At 43.1% G+C, this 19,693-nt stretch overlaps 1 protein-coding gene across 13 annotated transcripts in view; it reads left to right on the top strand.

Annotated features, from left to right (window-relative positions):
• LOC144478834 (uncharacterized) overlaps positions 1-19,693 on the top strand; it is a 51,618-nt gene that overhangs the window by 9,518 nt on the left and 22,407 nt on the right. For 3 of the 13 annotated variants that reach the window (XM_078197134.1, XM_078197129.1, XM_078197137.1), the window contains exons 3-12: positions 1,083-1,193; positions 2,568-2,657; positions 3,120-3,206; positions 5,087-5,185; positions 8,357-8,425; positions 10,352-10,450; positions 13,162-13,396; positions 15,315-15,386; positions 16,857-17,019; positions 18,567-18,676. In XM_078197134.1, coding sequence (XP_078053260.1) covers positions 1,083-1,193; positions 2,568-2,657; positions 3,120-3,206; positions 5,087-5,185; positions 8,357-8,425; positions 10,352-10,450; positions 13,162-13,396; positions 15,315-15,386; positions 16,857-17,019; positions 18,567-18,676 — 1,135 coding nt within the window. The remainder of the gene's footprint in view (positions 1-1,082; positions 1,194-2,567; positions 2,658-3,119; positions 3,207-5,086; positions 5,186-8,356; positions 8,426-10,351; positions 10,451-13,161; positions 13,397-15,314; positions 15,387-16,856; positions 17,020-18,566; positions 18,677-19,693) is intronic. The other 10 variants (XM_078197132.1, XM_078197130.1, XM_078197131.1 and 7 more) reach the window with 10 other exon arrangements.

The following is a 19,693-nucleotide window of genomic DNA, read 5'->3' as shown; positions in this document are numbered from 1 at the left end:
TGCGCCCGCGGCACGGTCTTTTTTCCTTATATTCGCAGTAATTGTTCCGCCGAGAGAACGCGCCCGCGCGCGCAAGGGAATCGACAGCGTTCGAAAGAGGAAATCGGGACTTCCGTTCCATTCGGCCACGGCGACCGGCTATTCCATCGCCTGGGAAACCAGCCGGGAAATGAGCGGCCACGGGAAACTCCGTTTATCTACGTTTTACTCCGTTTTACTTCGTTCGTTTACTAGCTGGCCGTGGAATCCTCGATACTTGAACGGTATACCTTTGTCGGCGGCATTCTTCTCTTTTTCTCGGCACCGTTGAAGTTTCGTTACGCCGTTCTTAGACTGAATTGTTCTGTGGACGAGAGCGTACCCTTTTCTAATTTTTGTGATGATTTTGGAAGCTTCTTTCGCGGAATATTTGCGGTACGATCAATTTTATGGAGCATATCGATGCAATCTTTTGCATCTCCAGGAATCTTTTTGGAAGAATTGGATACCAGATTAGAAACTTTTTATTGCAACTCTATTGGGCCTTGGAGAGTGTAATGATAGTTTTTTAGTATTTACTGAAAAGCATTGTTTTACTTTATTTTAGTTTCTTTTACTTTATTTCACTTAATTTTACTTTGTTATACTTTATTTTACTTTATTTCATTTTATTTTACTTTATTTCATTTTATTCTACTTTATTTTACTATATTTTACTAGCGATCCTCATCTATTATTTTCAAGAAAAATTCTCTTTCGCCGGCATTTTGGCATTTTGCAACCGAAGAAAAATAAAATAAAATATTTTTGCACACACTCTCCAAAGACCATATAACCGAGTTCTCTAAACAAATTTTCGAATCCGCCGTCTCTCCGAAAATATTCGAAAAGTAGACCACGAACAGTGTGTCGAGAGCTCCCAAAAAACTCGTGAACCGGAAGTACACCTCGGGCACGCAGTCGATGGAATAGCCACGGAAGTCTCTCTCGGTGTCTCGACGAGTTTCTAAGTGTCCCTCACGGGACCGGACGAGAGCCCATGAATACGTTTGTGTTGCATGTCCTCTGTGTACAGTGTGGCACGTGTTTCTCTGTGTTGTCAGAACTCTAACTTGCGAGAGCCGAGCATGCACACCGGTTCCCGGCGAACGCAACCGGAATCGCTCGATTTCTCGGCCGAGAACGATCTGTCGAACGTGAACGTCAAGTCTTTGGTAAGTCCCCCCCTCCCTCCCCCCCCACCCCACCCACAGCGCCCCACGGTGACACGGTAGATCCGCGCGGACAACGGTGTTACGAAATAACATCGGGGATCGAGCCGGAGAAATTGCATCCGCGCGCGACCGAGCAAATTGACCGCGATCGGATTCGCGACGCGGTCTCTCTCTCTCTCTTTCTTTCTTCGTATCGCAGTTAGGGGTAACTCGAGCGCGCCGGCGAAAGCCTGTCAGTAAAAGTTCCCTGAAAAATGCCCGATGTTAGGTAATCGCGACGAAATCGATCGAGGAAATTTCTTTCGATGCTCTTCGTTTGAAAAAATGCTTCACGACGGTTCGTCGAGAATGAGAAACTATTGATCTGGTACAGCGACAACGTACGACGTACAACGAGTTCGGGATATCTACAGGGTGTTCCAAATGAGGGGTACTGTATTTTTAAACAACCTTGTCTGAACCAATTTTACGTCAAAAATATTTTCGATGTGAGATAAAAATTAGAGAGCTATTTTTGGCAATAATAATAAAATGTTAACTGACAAAAGATCAGTGAATCATATAAAGACTTTATAAAGACTAGTTTTAAATCTAATATTATTGATTGCAAATACGTCAATCTTGTCGCCATTATTATTAATGAAGTATTAACAAGTTAGAAAATTTTCTTACACAAATAATCGCAGTATACATGTGAGAAAATAGTATATAAAAGACAGTATACTAATCGCAGTATACGAGAGACAGTATTTTAATCACAGCATACATGAAAGACAATCTTAAAGTGCTTAACCTATTACCCTCTCACCTGGAACAGCCTGGAATAATTCTCGATAATTTCGCGTAGCTTTTCGTCGCGTCCCGTCGCCAGCCCGGAATTGTTCGGCGAAGCCCATTGTCAAAGAGACCGCGATAGCATTAATGAGCCAGCGCTTGCTCAATTTGACCCGTAAGTACCTTGCACGTAGAGTCAGCGTTCCGATGTACGGTCGGGGCCGATCCGCAAGCGATCTATAAATCAATCCGCGCTCGAAGCGCACGTCCAGGGAAGGTGATTAATTAATCCGGGTGGGTTTTCGGTTCGGGCTAGATCTCCCTTTATAGATCATTGTGGCTCGACACCGTACGTCTTTTGCCGTCCTCGACACTGTCGTAATCAAGATTTAGTTGAAGCTCCCCCCCGTCCGTTTTCGATCTCGTAACTACCCTCTTGCCACCCTTCTCACACAATCCGTGTAATAGTAGTCCGTTCGCGTGTTTGAGTATCAAGTGTGTGTGAATGTTAGTTTGTGTGTGAGTGTGTGTCGCACCCATTCGTGTGACCCACAGAAGCATGCTGAACTAGGTTTGTTGCATTGTATTTTGTGCATGCAGACACAGACATATGTATCGGAGGCGACTCGCCACGAGCAGGATCGATCGATCAAGGAAAAGATCGCGACCGGCGTGTCGATCAAGCAGCTGGTGAGTAACAAGTATCCGATACGTTTTGCTTCGATACGATCGTATTTGCCCGCGATTCTCGTGCACCGGTCATATCGCGTCGAGATCTTCTACGTATCTATCTGTGTTATATCTTCACTCTATTTCTCTTTCTATTTCTCTATTTTTCTCTCTATTTTTCTCTATTTCTCTCTATTTTTCTCTCTCTCTCATTTCTCAGTCTTTTCTCTCTCTCTCTATCTCTCTCTATTTCTTTCTCATATCTCTCATTTATTACAGATGTCTTCTCCGTCTCCGTGGTCTCTATTCACTTCTCAATTATTGTCTCCTACTATGATTTTTCTCTCTTCTCTTTAATTTGTTTTTTTTTTATATTTTCATTTTTTTTCGAGATGCTTGTTCGCGCGGCTGAACGGCAAAAAAAAACCGCTTCGATGGCTGTCGAATACACTTTTGTCAGTTGTATTTTGTTGTCACTAACAGTGTCGTAGCTTTGGCGACATCTCGAGCATGAGCGACGGCGATCAGACGGCGTACGGGAAAGCGAATCACGCGATGGAGACCGAGGAGGTTTGTATCGATATACATACACTTTTCGTTCGTTTCTTCTTTTATTTTTTTTTTTGTTTTTTATATATTCATCAAGTCATTTTAGTTTCTGCTCTTTTCTATTTTGTTTTCTATCTGTCGCGCGAGCTGCGAACATGATATCTGCGGAACCGCCCGTCGGCTTCGCTCGAAACCTGGACCGCAATTATTTTATATCTGTAATGCTGTGTAACACGGTTATTATGCAATACCAGTGGCATTTTAGAAAACTCCGATATCGTCGTAAGCCTGCAAAATTTGTTATTGATGACGCGATCGATTAAACAGGATAACAGTGTGAAAGATTATGATATTGATTAAAGAGAAAAATTATGATATTTTATCTGAAGTCCAGGAAACGTTTCTGACGAAGATTATGGCGTTATTAAAGCGCTCTTAATCCTGATAGGTTTCCTAAAAATTCGATCTGAGTCTATAGAAACAATGATGATAGTATATGTGTCATTATCTGGGTTAAAAATAATTTGAACAATGCACTCTGTCGATAGTATATACCACGATATGATCTAACTAAAATCAATTCCAATTACCTAATCGCAATTGAAGAGAACATTTATTGCTACTATAGTATAGTAACTGTAGTATATTACAGTATATTGTTACTATAGTATACTAATTTGTAGTTACCAAATTAATTCGTTCAATATTTAAACGTCTGTTTAACGTTTATAATCAATGGCTTACAACGATATTCACCCATCACTTTAAAAAATCCTAACCTATTTTAATTTCATTTCTTAATTATCTCAAAGAAGAAAATTGTCTCACAAAATCTTCTTTTCTCAACCAAACCGAGAAAATAGACTGGACGGGCGGTTCTGTAAATTCTAAATGATGATTCAGGATTTAAGAAAGCAATGTTTAGCGGTCCATAGCTAACGAAGCGTCGCGCGCATTCCGACAACGAGACAGGATCGTGTCGCGCAGCTTTGAATCCGTGCAACGACGCAACGGACGCGCAAACACATTTCGATCTCTCGCAGTTCAGAGTGTCCGCCGACGTTGCTTCGATTCATAAAACGGTTCAATCGGTTCAATTCGTTCGGGACGAATCGGTGCTCTCGGACGGGCGAACAGCAATTGGTGTTCGTTCGAAGCATGCCACCAGCATCCGACGTTCACGTGTGCGACGGGAGAACGGCAGTCCTATTAACAAGTTGATATTATCGTTATACTTGCATGAGCCATCGCCCGTACTTCCGTTTTCAGTTGCTTCGCGGTTCCACTGATATTTTTACGATTTTAATCCGCCGATCAGACTAAGAATTTTAACTCCTGATCATCGTAACAGCATACTAATCGCCGTCGAGGGCGCGAGCTTTGCGACTTGGATCCATTTAGAAGCTGATCAGTTCATGGAGACTTTTTGATTAAAGTCGTCCGCCTGCTGAGGCAATTTTTAATTCAACGCCTTGAAATCAAAGCCTTTATAAAATAGATATTTTAATCTTTAAAAAAATCTGTGGTAATAATATTTAATTACTATTGAGCCAGAAGAAGTAATTTCATATTTAGAAACTATTATTGGTTCTGTGAATTTAATTGAAAAGTTATTAGTCGTTACTGTCTCTTAGGAAATAATTTTCAAATATCATTGCTTGGAAAATTTCTTTGATCTTTCTTTGATTTTTCTTTGGTTCATTTTCTATAATTTCAAAGGATTGTTAAAGAGCATTCAATTTGATTTATAAAAGAAGGCTTTGGGGAATGTATAGAGGCAAATATCGGGTAATTTTGGAAATGGGGTTTTCGAGATGCAAGTCGCAAGGCACGCGGGCCCGCGATCTATCCGCAACTTACCGCTAATCTTGAGTTCCCGTTGACGCTCCCGACGATCCTAGAAAGCAAGGTCGCTGGGTGATCTTCGATTATGCGAGAAGGGTTACTCGAAGTTCGCCAGAGACGCACTCGTCTTCACCGGGGTGTCGGTCAAGGCCCTAGTAAGTACACCTTTCGTGAAACCTGTCGGGCCGCCTCGGTGACAGCTGGAACCACATGATCCGGAGACAATACCTCTCTACTCGAACCTAGACCACTTCGCTTGGCATCAATTCATTGAATTCAATTCATAGAACGACTACAGAGTCGAAACGAATAGCTAAAGATGCTCGACACTTAAATTTTAATTATTTCGGTTTTATTAATTCAGAGTTGGTCAAATTTTCTTATTATCTTATCTCAAGGATAACATATAAAGGCATCAAATTTTATTTGACATCAACGAATAAATATATATTTATTTATATCATAAATTTATCTGAATAAAAATTAATCTAAGTAAGAATTCATTCGATTCTTGTTTTTACGTAAATTTTTGGTTGATTTATAATTTAGTCGATTATATAAAAATAAACAGCAATTCAGTTAAATTATTCGTAAAAAGAATAGTGCGAATAATTTACTGTAACGAAGAATTATACGAACTAAAATAATTTATGACGATAACGAACAATCGTTTTTTGACTAAAATATTCAGCTAACAAGAATCAATGTAAATGATTATTTAAGAACAATATTGTTCAATTTGAACAATGCCGAACTCTGTGTTAATTAAATATATCATGATTAAAATTTTTGCATTCGAATTCGGCGCTCGACGCGTCAAGACAGTACCGCCGCGATAAGAACATCGTCCCCGCGCTACCAACAAATCGTCGCCGTGGATTCCGTAGTCGGGCTCGGATCCTCCGGGGAATGCCGTGCCGGGGTGCGTGCACGTGATCGCGATCCGCTCGAGTACGCCGCGCGTTTTGCCCGGCGCGTATAGTAGTCGGTCGTCGTCACGCCACGAATGCTGTCTCTCCATTTAAGGGAGGGCCGGCTTTGATAATAACCTACTGCTGCTCATTTGCCCCACTTTGTACACGGCTCGCCCGTGTAGAATCGAGGTCTCTCTCTCTCTCTCTCTCTCGCGCGCGCGGCATTTTTTTCACCGTTTCCTTTTTCCTTCTTCGTTGTTTCTTTCGTCTCTTTTTTCTTCCTTTTTGCCGCTTCCGCGCGTATCCGGCGTTTATCGGTTAACCGGTTACGGATTTCGTGTCGGGTGACATAATTCCAGGCGAAGTGAAATCGTCTCCGCGAGCGTAGATTGTCCTGGGAACGCTCTCGGCTGCTGCCCCCCGGGGGGCAACGCTTTCGAGCCATTAACTCCGCGAGGCAGAGAAGACGATGCTCCCGACGCGTATACCGGCGCGCTGCTAGTGGGCGTGGCCTCGGTGCTCCCAACTTCTAGGACGGGCGTCTCGAAGGGTAAATTATGCTCACGGGTTTAGGTTCTACGTCCCCTTGTGATTTAGCTCTGGGGGAACCGCGGACGGTATTATTTAAAATTGTTCTCCTTTTACGTGGAATTTAATGCAAGGCTATCGGTGAGCCCTAAGTGGGCGTGGCCCTCCGTTTCTCTGCACTTCCGCGGAGCTAAAACACGCAATCAGTCGTCTCCAGACACAAAAATCTATCTAAACGGCACAATTGATACATAGACGATTTTCCATTTTTTAAATAAAATATAAGCCGTTGCTAAATTACTTGATGTTGAATAGTTGTTCCAATAACTAAATCATTCTAATAGTAACAATTCGATCTCGGCGTTCAAAAATCGTCTCGTAGATTACACTCTCTTCTTCGATCGCAGCTAGATATATCTTCCGATCGAAGTGGGCGTGGCCTCGCAGCTCTCGCTTTCCTTACACACATGTACCGCAGCCGCGCAGGCCATTCTACGTCATCGTGGCCGTGTAAATAATCAAGCCGAATGGAAAATCGTCGCGAACAGGCTCGACGACTCTCGCGGAGAGTTTCAATTTCCGTCGATCCGATAAACGATAAAACGGGAACGGATCGTATCGAGCACGTGACCGAGAGATCCGTCGATCGAGAGACCGGGGGAACGCGAGCCCCGGGGAGTGCTCGAACCGTGCCAAAAACTCGAACGATATTCCAGCTGTCTCCGAACGTTGGCTCCCTCTCGCTCTTCTCCTTCGTTCCTTCTCCTCGTTCTCTGTGTACGCGTCGCAGCGGTTGGCGAGATACGTATCGGTCGATTGGCAACCGGCGGCGGCCATTTACGGGGCCACCATTGCCAGCTACGATCGCTGTGCTCTGGTATTATACGGAAACGGCCCCGCGCGCGATTGACCGGCCCCGTCGAATTAACGCGTCCGTAGAGATGACAGCCAGTTGGCAATCGGCTCCGTAATTGTTGTAGATCATCCGACGTGGATGAAGACGCTGCTGATGCCGGTCCGGAAAAGACTCGGCCTAATGGCGCCTCACGCCCTAATCGCTGCGGGCGAAATTGCTTGCGACCCTTGAGCATTAAGATTTTATTGCTTTAGACGGTGGCGTTTCATTATAGTGTCAATGTAACTTTTATATTTTTATTATATAACAGTTACTATACCGGACAAAAGAGGACACTGTATTTTTATTTTCTATTTTTTGTTATTTTTGATATAGACGTATACAATATGGAGTTTTCTTTATTTCTACGTAATTAATATATTAATATTAATGTAAAATAATTTTTACATTTGTCACACTTGGCCTTTTATAGTCACAAAATAATTCATACTATTATCATTACAATCGGTTTAGATATCGATTTATATTTATTTGATAATTTTTAGATATCGATTTTTGTCGCTATTTTGATCTTAAATGATTTCTTTATCTCGTATTATTTTTTTTATTACATCTCGTATTTTACACAGCTCTTCATACGCTGTCTTGTACAACTTATAAATATTGTAAAATTTATGATGACATTCAAGTTTGACTTTTATATACCACCGTTGACTATTACTATTTAAATATAGATTGTCCTAACGAGCAATTAATGCTCGAGCTAACAAAATCGTGACACTTAGGTGCGACATTACCGACTCCGATTAGCGTCATTTTAACGAGAAAACGTCATCGACGCCACCCGCTGCCCCGCGTTACCCGAGAACGAAGGTGTACCGCTTATAATATCGAGCCTAACCGCGACACTAACCCACAGCCCGTGCTGTTTCTTTCTTTTTGTTCGGTCCGCCCTCTCCTGGCCGTGCATGAAAACAATACCTTAACCGAAAAAAAATCACGAAAAAATACCGACCTCCTCGGGACAGAGGGCTTCCTACTGTAGTTTGGCAAACTTAACGAACGAGGGTGTGGAGACGGATCGGCCGAGGTTCGAGGTAAGCCCCCCGAAATAGAGATGTTCGTAATACCGCAAGGTTCGATCTCTATAGAATTTCACTTCTCCGCTTCTGCCTCGCTCCGTTCGCATAATCTATCAACCTCTGGCTTTACGATTCACGATCGGATCTCTTCATTCTTTCGCCTTGACGCATCATCTTTACGTCTATCCGCGTGGACATCGTTCCACGTGGACGCTAATTCGACGGACAGAGACTGTGGTTGTAGAACACCTTAACCCCTTCGTCCCCTCTGCTACACCATCTCCCTGCCAGGGCAATAATCATTCGTAGACTATTCGAACCTAGATCCACCGTTTAGATATCTGCTGAACGAAAAAGAGTATGGAGTGTGTGTCTTAGAGTGAGCATAATCTTTGTGCCGATACAACAGCGCCTGCTAAAACAATTGTGCTCATCCTTGCACTGATAACATCCTAAACGTTTCCACTTAGAAAGTAAGCACAGTTTTCTAGCACCCTGTTTTTTTTATACAAACGCGAGTGTTCGAAGATCTGCCTTTGGAACAACAATTCTGCTCGTTTATGAATTATTGAACTTATGAATTTATGAAATGTTAATAATCCCTTGCACTATAATAACGAGTCAGACTCGCAATGAACATTTCGTGCACGATTCGATAAATATGGATGCCAATCATTTCTATTAAATCGAAAAGAAAATTTGAATGCTCTGTCATCGAAATCTGGGAATGTGAGCAAATGAAGACAATCGAGAAACAAAAATCATTTCGTGGCATCAAGGAAATTATTAACACATTCGCGTCGGGCTATTTTTCTATTTTAAGAGAATTATCTTTTATCGACGGCAACGTTTTTTTTTTAAATAATGAGAATTCTTGTTTCTCGACGACAACTTTTCTACATTAAAAAATGAGAATTCTTGTTTCTCGACGACAACGTTTTCTTCTTTTAAACGAGAATTCTCGTTTCCCTATGCGAATGTGTTAAGAACGAAAAAATAGTAATCAACCTAGTTCTGAAAGACATCGTAGCGCAAGGGGTTAAAACATGTGAAGAAGGTGGAACAAGTGGACTGAAGAAATGAGCATTTCTAGATTAGAACTGCCATTAATTCTCGACCATTTCTTGAGCTTGGAAAAAAAGAGCATTTCTAGAGAAGTGTTGCATAAGTTCTTAAGCAATCAAGAGGATTAGCAGACTTGAGAAACGAGGATTTAAAGACCAGCAATGTCGTAACTAGACTGTGCATCTTTATGCGAGAAATGAAAATCGAAGATTAATTATCTCTATTAATAATTTGAAAAATTAAGCGAAGAATTACGCTAGATAAAAATTCTCTCAGTCAGCTGTAACAAATAAAAATTGAATAATTTATTCTATTAATAATTTCGAAAATCAATGTTATAAAATCCACCGACTGGTCATAACTCTAGAAAACGACAAAATGAAAGGGTTGACAAAATTTCGCGAGCCGGAAAAGCCAGCAGAATTTTCGTCTCAAGGCAAGCCTCACCGATTCCGAGACAGCGTCACCAGCTTTTTTTCCCGTGTGAGAACACTAACGAGCACCCAGTTAGCACGCGGTAACCACCCCGCTCCACCTGCGTTCACCGTGGGCACCTTTACACACACACTCGGCTTCTCCGCCACGATCGTCGAGAACAAAAGCGAAGATCGACGAGAGAAGCTCTCGGCGATGTTTTTCTCTTTTGAAAATTCGGTAACGCGGAGAGAGCACACACGCTTTTACGCTCACGCTGAAACAGGCTTGAAAAGCTAGACGAACAAAACCAGCACCACGATCCAACACACCAGAGTTCTCTCCTATTGTTTCTCGTTTTCCCCACCACCACCACCAACACCACCACCACCACCACCGACCAATCAGCACGGCTCGCTTCGGCGATCACTCGTTTGACGCCTCCACTGTTTGTGTTCGCAGAAGTCGAGCTTCAATAAATTCGACGCTCTCAGCAAGAAGACGGTGCTGCATGTGCGCTCGATCGACGCGGGCAAAGTGCAACAGCAGCTGAACGCCGCCGTAAGCGTCCTCATCTTCCTTTCTCCTCTTCTTCTTCTTCTTCATCATCATCTTCTTCTTCGTCTTCTTCTCGTTTTCCGCGCCGTCCTGTTCTTCTTCATCGCCCATCGTCTCTACTTATAAGATCGACGCGCTTAACCCTTCAGTCGCGGAGTGCGCGTGTAAATAGCCTCCTCTCGGTGCCGAGCGACGAAGAGTGGCGGCACGGGGGTAGCTTTTACTCCCGGCGATCCTCGGCCGAAGGGTTGCTCCCAGAGATTCGCCTAACGCGATCATGGTTTCCGCGCGCTGCGGATATTTACGCAGATTTAAAGGCTTCGCTAGATGGTTCTAATCTGATTCACACCGATTTTGAAGGCCATTTCATGCAGTCATTATCGTTACCATACTTAACCCTTCTAGCGCCGAATAATATATATATTTGCAATAAACAGCAATCCTGACAATAAGGCGATCAAACGCAGGCAAATTAAAAGAAACTGACAATTCTGCATAAAAATCAGCTATCTAGCGTTAACCCTTAGCGGGCGATGATTTTTTCGACCGAGTGAGGCGGTAAGACGAGGTGATTTTCTCAGATGTGTTAAGTGTCTTGTGTACAGATTATTTTAATTCGTATATAATACAAATATAATTTATATACGATTATATGCAATTATACACAATTATATAATTTATACACAAATTATCTTAACATAAACACCGACCATCACCTCGCACTCATCTTGCCAAACGAAACATTATGGCGACCGAGAGTCGTCCCTCGTCCGCAAAGGGTTAAGAAACAATATCATTTTTTATGACTTTTTCATTTTTTATCACTTTTTTATTTTTTATTACTTCTTCACTTTTTAATTTCTCAATCATCATATAAGTTTTGCTATCCCCTTTTAAGAACTTCAGCAGACCGCATTGAACAAGTATCGCAGAATACGTTCAGGTACACGCGACATTTTCGGTCGGCACTAAGAAGGCTTTCGATGTATGCACTGCTTATGAAATGTTAGACGACAGCTTCGTAGAAGCTGCACCCTTTTAATTATCTGTGTGAAAAGTCAGAAAGAACTCGAAGCTGTACAGAAAGGATCGTAAGTATAATAATAACATTGTTGTTCTATTTAGCTGCGAATGCGTAAACGTCTGTGGATAATAGACTGCAAATTGCATGCACTTAACGAATCAGGTAATAAACGGAGCCGCGAGGACCGTAATTTACCGGGCGACATTTGTTTCATTGCCGAAGGTGTGCCGATGGTGAATCGGACGTCGGCGTTCCCCGAGATTTCGCTATCGAGCCCCGCGCGCAGAGCGCAACGCGTTCGCGGGGCGTGCGCGCACAAAGATCCGCAGTCCATTAGTCAGGATGAGGAAAAATTAATGAAAGACGCGCATTTCCGTTCGAAAGAAAGGAAAGGAAAAAAAAAACTCGCTCGCTGTCTAGTAATTACAACGGTAAACAGAAAGTGTACCGCGCGGGTCGTGTTCATGCGCGAGTAAAAGGGGTGCGCGCACGCCCCGAGGGGTTGGCTCGCCCCATCCTATTACGGACGGACTGCGGGACGGATCCGCGTACGCGGAATTATTATCCTTCAATTCGCGAGCGTCGGTCCCTTCGACGTCGCCGAGAGCCCGAAGAGCAAATAATAATTAAACTTTCTCGCGTCGCGTCGCGACCGTAAATAAACTCGCCGAGCATTATTGGACACTTATGTACACGCGATAATGGCTCTATTAATTCGATCTAATGGATAGGACGCTCGTCGCCGCGAACGCGGCGAATGTTTGCATTCTCGTTTTCTCTATCGTCGCGGGGCAAACATAATTCCAGTCTAATTGCGAGTTATTAATATTGAGGGTTTCTGCAAAAATGCGGTTCGACGACCGGTTCTCGTCCTATCCGAGCTTCTCTCGCGGGGAAGAGAATGGAAATCTCGTTAAGGTACTCCAAAGCCCTTATCCTAGGTAATAAGTGCAGTAAGTGCATATAATCCGCAGTCTAATTACCGAGCGACAGCCTGTGCCGGTGGCTGGCTGCTGCGCAGCGATTCTCATTAATATTCGGACGCTCTTTAACGGAGGACGGCCACTTTGAAGACATAACCAGACACTTTCATACTTTTACCGGAGCTAGCACGATCTATTTGCTAAACGATGTATAATATGAACTAAGAAAATTATAAACGATGCTTTAACACTTGAACGGCGGAGATTGTAGATCTATTTTAGACATTGTTCTTTCAATGATGACAAAATTAATAATAAAAATAATTTTGTCGGATACATTATTAATTTTATATAATAATTTTGTCGAATAATTTTGACATAACCTTGACAAAACAATTTCAATTGCTAGATTTTGCAATAAGATTACTAGATAAAAATAATACATATAGAGTATCGTAAAAGATATATCGATAAAACTTGCTCAATAAAATGATAAATGATGTCTAAAATGCGATCAAATTTTTGTGAAAACGCTCCACCGTTCAAGAGAAATATTAACATTGCAATTTTCTTCGAATTCCCTTCGCACAGCATTAAACCTACCTAAAGCTTCTCAAAGATACCCAATCGATTCTGTCGACATCCGAAGTTCTGCAGCTTCGAAATACACGTCTAAAATATCGATTAGAGCGGCTGAGACGTCTCTAAGCTAGTTAAATCGATCCCGGTTAGAAACGAGTTCCTGAAACGCTACGATCTGCCGACAGGTGGGCCAAAATGGCGACACGAACCCGAACTGCCGCAGCTGCGGCAAGGTCGTCTTCCAGATGGAGCAGACGAAGGCGGAGGGCCTGGTCTGGCACAAGAATTGCTTCCGGTGCGTGCAGTGCAGCAAGCAGCTCAACGTGGACAATTACGAGAGCCACGAGACCATCCTCTACTGTAAGCCACACTTCAAGGAGCTCTTCCAACCGAAACCGGTTGAAGAGTCCGAGCAGCCCGGTAAGTCGATCGCGAGACGCAACAAGCAACACGCGCGCGCCGCGCCGGTCCGGCTCACGTAGGCGGAACTCGCCTTCTGAAAATAGCATCCGCGTCTAATCCGCGAATCTCTCTCGCCGGGCCTCTTTGATATCGCCGCCGGACACGCCGCGATTCGAAACACGGGGATCCATCGCGATCTCCATCCTCTCTCTCTCTCTCTCTCTTTTTCTCGTCCTCGTTCCTCTTCGGATCCGCTTTGAATCAGCCGCGGAACGTAAACTCGCGCCCGGCTCCGCTTAGCCGATCTATCCCGCGGCGGAACGCTCGCGTCTCAATCCCAGCTGGCGATCATAGATCTTGTGGATCCAATAGCCTTTCTACGTCGCTCTCTGTTTGCCAGAAACGTTCGACGCGAGGAATAAGGCGGTCAACTTTGTGCATCTTCACTGATGCTGCTGCAACAGATATAGCTGTCGACTCTCGTTGTTGGTCTGTGTTATTTTGTTCTATTGTGGCAGCTGTGTAGGTGGTACTTACAGTGGTCTGCGTGATTGTAGGGTCAAAGTAATTTTTATATTGTCATTTATGTATAAACGAAGGTATAACAAGATATACTTGTATAATTTTCTAGTATTTATTGTTTCTAATAGAGAAATATATATTAATATGGTGTTTTGTTAAGTTGTTGTTTAGATATCGTTAAAAATGTAGAAAGTTATTCCAAGTCTATAATTATGCACGATACTGTTGTGAAAATAATTTTGTTGCGTTTAAAAAAATCACAAAATTCAATTCCATAATATATAAAAAGCTTCAGTTTATATAAAATAGAAGCACTGCAAGTCTAGACATATATATTGTGCTTCTATTTAAAATAGCTCCGACTGCAAAGGGTTAATCGCAAGCGTCGAGCAGGTGATTTTTACCTAGAATGATTGTATAGAGCCTGAAGGATAGATTAATATTTATTTTCGTAACATTGTGGATAATAGAAGGAGTTTAGACAGCGTTGCAAGAGAAATACATTAAGAGCTCAATAAATGCTTCGTTTAAAACCTCGACATCGCGCATAATTATTACAATCTTATCAAATATTATTTAGCAACGTAACCATATTATTCTCTCTTATTCACACCTCAAGATTTTAAACAATTCGCAACGTCGTAAAAAGACTATGAAAAAAATACTTAGAATCATCGAATTACAAGGAACTCCTATACCTTACCAAGGAACCTATACCTTAAACACAGTAGAATATTCTATAGTATATTCTTGCGGACGACGAGAAATCCGAGGAAAGAACGCGAGCATTCACGCGGGCATTAATTTATCTGGTTCGCGACGAACCTCGTCGGCTGATTATTAGGACCGTTCGGAATCGGAGACTCGCGTAAAAACGGAACGCTTATTAACGTGGCCGATAATGGAAGTGCCCATTCCCGGACAGAGGAAATTCTATTGCCTGTTCGAGCGAGCGGCTGGAATAACCTCTCGCATATTCCACGTCGGGGGCCCCGTCATTGTCCCCCTTTGTTGTGCTCGCCAGAAATTACTACCCCCTTCCCCTCTCTAACGTTCTTCCGACGTCCGCGGGACCGCCGCGCCGGTTCAGTAATTACACGCGAATACTGCGGGCTCGGCGAGCGAGAGAGATTCGGAAAGAGAGAGAGAGAGATGGAGTGAGAAAACGAAAGAGAGAGAGAGTGAGAGAGACAGAAACAGAGAGTGAGAGAGGAGAAGAAAGTGTGAGAGAGAGAGAGAGAGAGAGGGTGAGAAAGTGAGAGAGATAGAGAGATAGAGAGATTGAGAAATAGAAAGAGAGAGATTGAAAAACAGAAAGGGGGAGAGACAGAGAAGGAGAGAGTGTAAGGGAGTGAGCGAGAGGGGGGGAAAGAGATCGTTAATGCGACAAAGAGATGTCTTATGAACTCCGTAGTGCGACCTCGAAAGCCGGAGCTGATCATTAGGGAGAACGAGCCGAAAGAGCTGCCGCCCGACGTAGTCAGAGGTAAAGTCCTGGCTGAAGTGTGCGAGCCTACCCGGATCGTGCAGACCCGGACCTAGCCTAACTCGTCTAACCGTTTGCAGAGAGTGCAGAGAGTTCTAATACCATTCGCCGGCGTGTTTCGCCCTTCCTTAACGACTCGTTAATTTCTTTCGATTCGTCCCGCCGTCTCTTCCAGTGTTCTCTGTGTGTGCGTGTACGTGCGTGTGCTGCCCTCGGCCTCCCCGCGCCACCGATAATCGCTCTTTAACGAGCCGTTAAAACGGTCAAGAATTACTGCTGCAGCATGATAACAGTCGGCCCATCTCTCCGCGTTCCGAGTGATTTACGGTGGGAGAAGCGACCTTGGACGGGCCGACAGAAAAAAATCGGCCGGTGAATCATTCTTCCGTGGAGAATCGGCAAGAAAATGGGCCGACCGGCATGAACGACTTAAACGAGATCGATGAGCTCTTTGTGCTCCCGTCGATCCACGCGACTAACCACCGATCGTCTGCATCCTCGGGTGGATGATTCGGCTCTTCGGCGATCATCGCGCGGCGATTTCAAATCTTGGATTTGTTGTTTGATATTTCCTTGACTTATTTGAGTTATTTGACTTTTTGACTGATTTTACTCATTTTACTTATTTACTGGAAACAGAGAATTGTTTATTCAGTGTCGCGATTGTTCGCCGAAGGGTTGAAGCACTCGATGTAATTTTGTGAATGAATTAATGTTAACAGTTGTCAGTGTTTGAAATGGAGTGCCTAGAGTGTTGATAGACAGCAGATCTTCGACTGAACAATTGCATTAGGGATGCAATAAGTGTCTAAAATCTGCAGTCTAGTTTGTAATTATTTCTAACAATTAAACTATTCGAGTGGGTTAGGATCGATCATAATTTCTACATTGTAAAAAATAGGTAGCGTTATTGTTTATTAATGTGTGCATCGCTTTTTGACCTTTATTTTTAATTTTATTCGTTTTATCGTCTACCACTTAGTATATTTTATTTTCTATATCTTAGTATCTGTTATTTGTGCTATACAGATTCAGTATATCTATTACACATTAATTATTATTACTATTTATTATCATTATTATGTTACTAGCATTTCCTAATATTTCTCCTTCTGCATTTTATTATTATATATATCTTTTTAATTTCTATTCTATAGAAAATCTTTTTCGACTGACTTCTCCTGTAATAAAGACTTTTTCACTCGCGACTAAATTATTACATATTATATATTATACTGCGATCCTAAGCCACTCGTTCAGCTCCATGGGGGCCAGACGCGTCGGCTTGCGCCTCCGCGTGCATCGCCCGGCGATTTCGCGGAAATGACCGTAACAAGCCGGTCTCGGTGCATCGGCGGACGCAATCCACGTGGCTCTGCCTCCCCCCTGGGTTTGCGATTAGTGTGGCGCCATGGCGGCGTGAACGGTGATTAACTCGTTAATGAAAACGTTCTCCAATCTGCGTTCCAGCCTCCGACAAACCGGACCTGGGTCTCGAGGAGCTGTCGAGCCTGAACGTGAAGTCCCGGTTCAAGGTGTTCGAAAAGGCTGGCACGGAGGCGAACGAGATCGAGAGGTCGCCGTCCCAGGTAGCCGTGAAGAGGTCGCCGAGCATCCTCAGCAAGCTCGCCAAGTGAGTGGGACAGCAAGAGACTTAGAGACCGATCGAGGATGAGCCCCGATCCCCGATCGATATAATCGCGCCGCACTCTCTCCGCTCGTTCCGCGGCCTTATACGACGCGGCCCCGTGGGCCGTCGGGATGGCTCTCGTGCCAGCCATGACACAGATTCGTTTCCACGAGATCGGCACAAACCGGCTACTTTTGTGGCCTGCCGACGATTTTCTTGGTAACGTTTCGACCGACGATCGCTCCCTTTGATCCGCAATTACTCCTTTTAATTGATGATTATTCCCTTCGATTGACGATTATTCCCTTCTGGCCTAAATTGTTTTAAAAATGGTTATACTTCAGAGTCGCGAAGCATCTAATCTCCTTTTTTATTGTGAAAGTTGTCAACAATTTTAGTTATTTATTTTCTTCAGTCTATGGTCATCAGTAATATTGCTGCAACAGTAGATTCCAATAGATAGATGGGCAAGATATCGCCAGTCTTAAATTTGTATTAAAATAAATTTTATATCATTGTTTTCGTTCATAAATTCACGGTTGCAATCGTCCATCCTTCTTAAATACAGTCACAGAGTCTGTTTTAAATTTTATAACCTATTATTTTTGCTATAAGTGCATCTAGAAGTTATTATATCGAATTACTTTATCACTGAGTTTACGAAACTAATTAAAACGATTGGTTCTTCATTTTTTAATCTACAATTATTAAAATTGTAAAGATATGTTTATGGCTCAATTATTCAATAGATTCCTTGCTCGCAAAATACTGGTTAAAAATGAGACTAAATGTCCTATTGTTACTATTAAAAACTAATATAAATATCTGCCTTTAGTGCTCCATAAATCTAGCACCATTATTTGTGAGAATTGTCCTACAAAATAATCAATACTATAATCATTCTACCAGTTAAAAATTGAAATACTTTCCTGAGTTATCAAAAGCATCCAGATGCATCAGTAAATGCAACCAGCAAAAATAAAAAAAATATTATTAGTCCTAGATTTACATGAACAGTTCCAACCCATCGATTCCCAAAATTCCGCATCCAAACAAGAATATCATCTCCGCGCCGATTCAGTGCACCAACACCCACAAAAATAGCTTCCATAATAGGGTGCATCTGTTGCACAATTTACAATGTCTCATCCCGCTCGCTAACATCGTAATAACATGGCCCGGTCGCAAATTGCATTCCAGCGTTTCGCTGCACGCATTAACCGAGGGCAGCGGCAAGAAGCGAACTACGGTACAACTGTGCCGTGCTATGCGCTGCTATGCGCCGCGTTGCACCGCTGCTGTCGCGCAACGCGCGACGGTGTCCGAAGTTGCCGTGTCACTTGAAAATGTGCAAGCGAAGGCTGGCTAATATAGAACGAGCTTACGGGAAAAAAAAAGGAACACGATCCCCCCCGGTTGCAACAGATGCGTTTGTTCGCGCGATCAGCGGTTTCCCGGCGCAGTCGACGGATGCACCGCGTGCGCGATCGCCTTCATATCGACATATTCGCGGATATGTTCGTGTCTACATTACGGGTGTTTCTGTGCAGATTCCAGGCGAAGGGCATGGATATCGGTGTGGCGGACGAGTCCCTGAATGGGATCCCCTACGAGGAGTCGAGCGAGAGCGAGGAAGAAGAGGAGCTCGAGGAGACAGAGGGTGAGAACCGGGAAACATTTAAAGGGAGGTCCCGGTCTGTTAGGTTAAAAAGGTCGTTTTTATGATTTATTTAGAACCAGATTTTAATTTGATGTTTTAGACGTTTTAGTGCGCATCCTTTGAGCAGGCAGGAAATTATTTACCTTTTAATTCTTTTTAACTGTTAAACACTCTCTTTGGACTGTCGCGCATTTTGCTTTTTCCTATTAATCATTTCCTGTCATTATGAACTTAATATTCCCACGCTGGCAACAGGACATAAGTGACGACTATATTTAGTTATTATAATAATACAATAAATATTGGGTGCATACAAAATTTATTTTTCTTTCATTTTGAGAACAAATAGAATTTTCTAGTAGACCTAATATATGCCCAGCATATTCTTTAATTTAATAAAAGTGTTAACTAAATATTGATAAGTTCTCGAGATATTCGCTCCACCAGTCAATTATCACATTTTTAAAATACCCTTTTAGCCATACTCTTAAAGCATCGCAGAAATTGAAGAACGAGGGAGAAAAGGATCGACCTTTTTAAAGTTCTAGACCGGAAGCACCCCTTAGCGCGAATCGCGGGCTCCTTCGTTTCGCTGATAGCCTCTCCCCTCGCCGTCCCCCATCAGCATTCTCCCCCTTAGTCCCTTTCTCTTCCTTTTGTTCGGACATTTCCTTCGGAGAGAGGGATTTTTTGCCCGCCTCGAGAGGAGATCTCTTCCTCTTCGTTTACAAGCTGCGACGCGGTGGAAAAAGGTTCGAATGACTGAAAGCGGCGCGCTGCGGAGTGGCCCCGCTATTCGCGGTAACGATTTTAATTACGGCTAATTCTGTTGTCTTTTTACTAGACCAGAGATAACGACACCTTGTTAACAGGAGATTCATTAATTTTATTCGGGCATCTGTATGCAGCGAGCTGCGCTCGTGCTTTTATCTTTACGAAGAGATTCCGCGGATCGTACGTTCGAATCGCGCTGTTTTTATGCGCAGCTTATACTATTTCTAATGCGTTTCTTGTACA

The sequence above is a fragment of the Augochlora pura genome, chromosome 3 (genome assembly GCF_028453695.1).
Source record: "Augochlora pura isolate Apur16 chromosome 3, APUR_v2.2.1, whole genome shotgun sequence".
Taxonomy (NCBI): Eukaryota; Metazoa; Arthropoda; class Insecta; order Hymenoptera; family Halictidae; genus Augochlora; species Augochlora pura.
This window is presented reverse-complemented; position numbering and strand designations above follow the sequence as displayed.